Source organism: Egretta garzetta, unplaced genomic scaffold (genome assembly GCF_000687185.1).
Source record: "Egretta garzetta isolate BGI_Z169 unplaced genomic scaffold, ASM68718v1 scaffold33, whole genome shotgun sequence".
NCBI lineage: Eukaryota > Metazoa > Chordata > Aves > Pelecaniformes > Ardeidae > Egretta > Egretta garzetta.
In genome coordinates, this window is record NW_009259250.1 from 2,226,630 (window position 1) to 2,230,791 (window position 4,162).

A 4,162-nucleotide genomic window follows, 5' to 3' on the forward strand; every position below is an offset into this window, starting at 1 on the left:
CTAGCAGCTGGCATAGTGCTGTGTTTTGGATTTAGTATGAGAAGATGTTGATAACTCACTGATGCTTTAGTTGTTGCTGAGCAGTGCTTACACCAGTCGAGGGTTTTTCAGCTTCCCATGCTCTGCCAGGGGCACAAGAAGCTGGGAGGGGGCACAGCCGGGACAGCTGACCCCAACTGGCCAAAGGGGTATTCCATACCATATGGCATCATGCTCAGGGCGGGGAATTGGCCAGCTGGGGAGAGCGATTGCTGCTTGGGACAGGCTGGGCATCAGGCAGCAGGTGGTGAGTAATTGCGTTGTCCATCACTTGTTTTGTATATTCTTTATATTCTATTATTCTTACTTTTTTTCCCCCTCTACTATTTTATTAAACAGTCTTTATCTCAACCCATGGGTTTTACTTTTTTTCTGATTGTCACCCCCATCCCACTGAGGGAGGGGGGGAGTGAGCGAGTGGCTGTGTGGTGTTCAGCTGCCTGCCAGGTTAAACCACAACAATTAGCTAACTAGGCTAAACCACTCAGCTCTCTTGATCATCAGTGCTGGAAGAAGGAAAAATTAACAGTTCATTCCATCAGCTGTCCAAGACAGAAGAGTGCCTATCTCTCTCTGATTGAAAAGAAAGTAAAAATTATTAGCACAGAAAAGTTATTACTTTTTAGGCAGCTAGGTGATATATAGCAATGCATTTATATTAACAACACAGAGCACCACTAGCAATTTTATTAATTAAAAAAGCTTATTAAATTAATTTGAATTAGGGTTGCTTCCAGCATAATTTGTAATAGTTCAGTATAAACTTTTCAGTTCTTTATAAAGCTCATAAAATACTTAAAATATGAACTGATAGTTAATAAATTAACTGTGCTATATAGTCAAGTTCAACACAACTTTAATGAGCACACTGTTAATGTTATCCCCCAAGTTATGGAGCTTTACATAATGTGATCCAACGTACTTGGTAACACAAGTTCAAAATCAGGTTGAGTCTGCCTCTTACGTTTCAAAGCTTCAGAGAAGCTTGGTTCGGAGAGAGCATATCAACTGCTCCAATATGTTTACATGCTGACAAAAGAATGTAATAATTACACAAGTTACCTGAGTAGTCATATCTCATCGGACCCATCCACCGCTTCTTTTCACTATCTTTTAATATATCTCCATAAAAACCGTAACCCAGCAATGATACATAGTACTTCAAAAATGTGTTGTTATGATGTACAGAAGAGACATCCAGAGGCTGACAGTCACCTATGAAAATTAGAAGTGCAAGGTTCTATTAAGGCTTATTAACTTTAACGTTACAGATTTTTTAAAAATAACAAAATATATGTTGTATTTATGTCATAACATTTATATGTCATATATATGCATATATATTTCTTATACATGAAGAAAGGAAAAAATAATTTTAAATATTAAATATGTGATTAGTATTAAAACAGCATTAAGCACTAAAAGAGAAGAAAGGTCGATATGCTAAAAATAAATAATGAAGAATTTACACTCATTTATCACATAGCAGTAGGAGATGTTATAGAAGAGACCAATGCAGTATCTGTACATCTACCAGATACTGCTTAATCCCATATGTCATACTATCAGAGGATAATTCAAGCTGGAAGGGGCTTTAGGAGGTTTCTCATCAAATCATCCACTCACAGTAGGTTCAGCTGTGAGGTCAGATCACGTTACTCAGGGCTTATCCAGTCAAGTCCTGGAAATCTCTAAGAACAGAGAGTACACCACCTCTCTGATGTCCTCATAGGGTAAGCTTTGGAGTGGTGGTGGGTTTTGGGGGTGATGGTGTTTCTTTGCTTGTTAGGTTTTTTGTTTGGTTTGGGTTTTTTTCTTTTTTCTTCTGTTTCACTTTATGCCCATCATCTCTCATCCTTCCATCATAGACTACTGTGAAGAACCCTTTACATAAGTGAGAAACACTCTTAAAAATCTAAATACTTCTGTATATACGCACATTTAATAATCCATCTAAAATACTATGATGTACTAAGTCCATCTCTCTCTCTAATCCTAGTCCAACAGCCTAAACTCTACATACGCTGAACAGATTTAACCACAGGTTAGTAACAGAGAAGCACAAGTGTAAACCTTTGCAACACAGCTCCTAGAACTGCAACTGTTAAAGACTCCATAACAAATAATAATGAAATAATTGTCACTTGGAAATTCTATCCTTTATGCTTACACAACATCGTTATAACTAAAGACTATCTCGCACAATTTTTCAAATTCAGTATTAAGAACAGGGTGACTACGATTCTTCAGTATGTGGCAAGATACGATGGACATCACAAATCACAATGCACTGAATATGCCAAGCTGTCTCCGTGGCCTGGACAGGCATACTCTTTGCTGAAAAACTGGCTGGATGACCAGGCCCAAAAGGTGGGGCTGAATGCAGTTAAATCCAGTTGGAGGCCAGTCACAAGTGGTGTCCCCCAGGGCTCAGTGTTGGGGCCAGTTCTGTTTAACAGCTTTATCAACAATCTGGATGTGGATTGAGTGTACCCTCAATCAAGTGCAGATGACACCAAGTTGGGTGGTGTTCAGCTTTGGGCCCCTCACTACAAGAAGGGCATTGAGGCACTGAAGCGTGTCCAGAGAAGGGCAACAAAGCTGGTGAGGGGTCTGGAGCACAAGCCTTATGAGGAGCAGCTGAGGGAACTGGGGTTGTTTAGCCTGGAGAAGAGGAGGATGAGGGGAGACCTGATCATCCTCTACAACCACCTGAAAGGACGGTGTAGGGAGGTGGGTGTTGGTCTCTTCTCCCAAGGAAGAAGCGATAGGATGAGAGGAAATGGCCTCAAGTTGTGCCAGGGAAGGTTTAAATTAGAAAAATTTCTTCACTGAAAGGGTTATCAGGCACTCGAATGGGTGATACTGCCAACGGTCCTCCAGGGACCTTGTCAAGTCACCATCCCCAGAGGTATTTAAAAGACAGGTAGACAAGGTGCTTAGAGACATGCTTTAGTAGTGGACAGGTACGGTTGGACTTGATGATCTTAAAGGTCTTTTCCAACCAAACGATTCTATGATTCAGCCTCCATGCAGTTCAGGGACTCCATTACTAGAGGACTTTGAGAAGTGGCAATGTCAGCACCCCTACCGATGACAACTTATCAAAAAGTATTTATTGAAGAGTAGTTGTTTTCCTCCCTAGTTCCTCCTCAAATATATGACGTACAGATGGTAAGAATGGGGAATTGTCAGCTAATTCCAGTCAAGCAGAGGCCACACTTCTAACTTGGCATGGAAGCACAGGACAATTGGGCAACTAGTACAAAACACTGTTATTCAAGTGTACATGCACTTGTCATAGCTTTCTCTGAGAGAAAGAGTCCAACAACTTACACTGCTTATTGTATTTTACTGCTATTCTCAAAAGCATGCCAGAATGCATGAAGACTTAAGCATCAGATATAAAATTTCAAAACATTACAATCCCTTGAAAACAATGTAGAGAAAGCAATTCTGTATTTCAAATTAGAGACTTAAATCCCAGACAAAGCTTTTTATTTCAACTCAGCCATTATGTTCAAATTATATTTCGCAATCATACAGAAAGAACTAAATGGGATTACTATTTTTGGCTATTTTAATCATTTTCATAACAAAATAGTGAACTGTGACCACCCACCTACAATAATATGAAGAGCTGATGTTACTGGATCAGAAATGCCAACAGTTGAATAGCATATGCAATCTGTTGATCCTGAAAAATAAAAAACTAGAGATTAACTCATATTTTCAAAACAAGTATTATTGGTATTGCCCTCCAAATAAAAGCATTATGTCTCTTTGGCATGCCCCTCTGCCCCCTGAGTAGAATTTATTTCTCTCCATACAAAGTACAAAGATTTTCACTACATAAGCAATAAATATATAACAGTTAGTGAAGTGAAATAAGTTAATTCACATGAAAAATTTCAGGATTACGCTACAACTTTTTTATATATGTTAAAGAAGGAAGGGAAGGCAGGTATAGGCTGATTCTCCTTTGCTTAAGATTTCTTACTCATTGAGATCTCATGAAAATAAGTTGACCGGTCTCCTGTTTTTTTGGGGGAGTGATCTAAATTCCAGACTGTCAACAACCCCTCCTCCTCCAGCTGCATCTTAAACCAGAAACCCCTGCTTA

The 4,162-nt window shown here is 39.3% G+C and overlaps 1 protein-coding gene across 1 annotated transcript in view; it reads right to left on the bottom strand.

Annotated features, from left to right (window-relative positions):
* Positions 1-3,736, bottom strand: part of CERK (ceramide kinase) — a gene marked incomplete at its 5' end in the record, with an annotated part of 20,526 nt that extends 16,790 nt beyond the window's left edge. The window contains 2 exons of the mRNA XM_009636089.2: positions 1,102-1,254; positions 3,662-3,736. Coding sequence (XP_009634384.1) covers positions 1,102-1,254; positions 3,662-3,736 — 228 coding nt within the window. The remainder of the gene's footprint in view (positions 1-1,101; positions 1,255-3,661) is intronic.
* Positions 3,737-4,162: the final 426 nt, after the last annotated feature.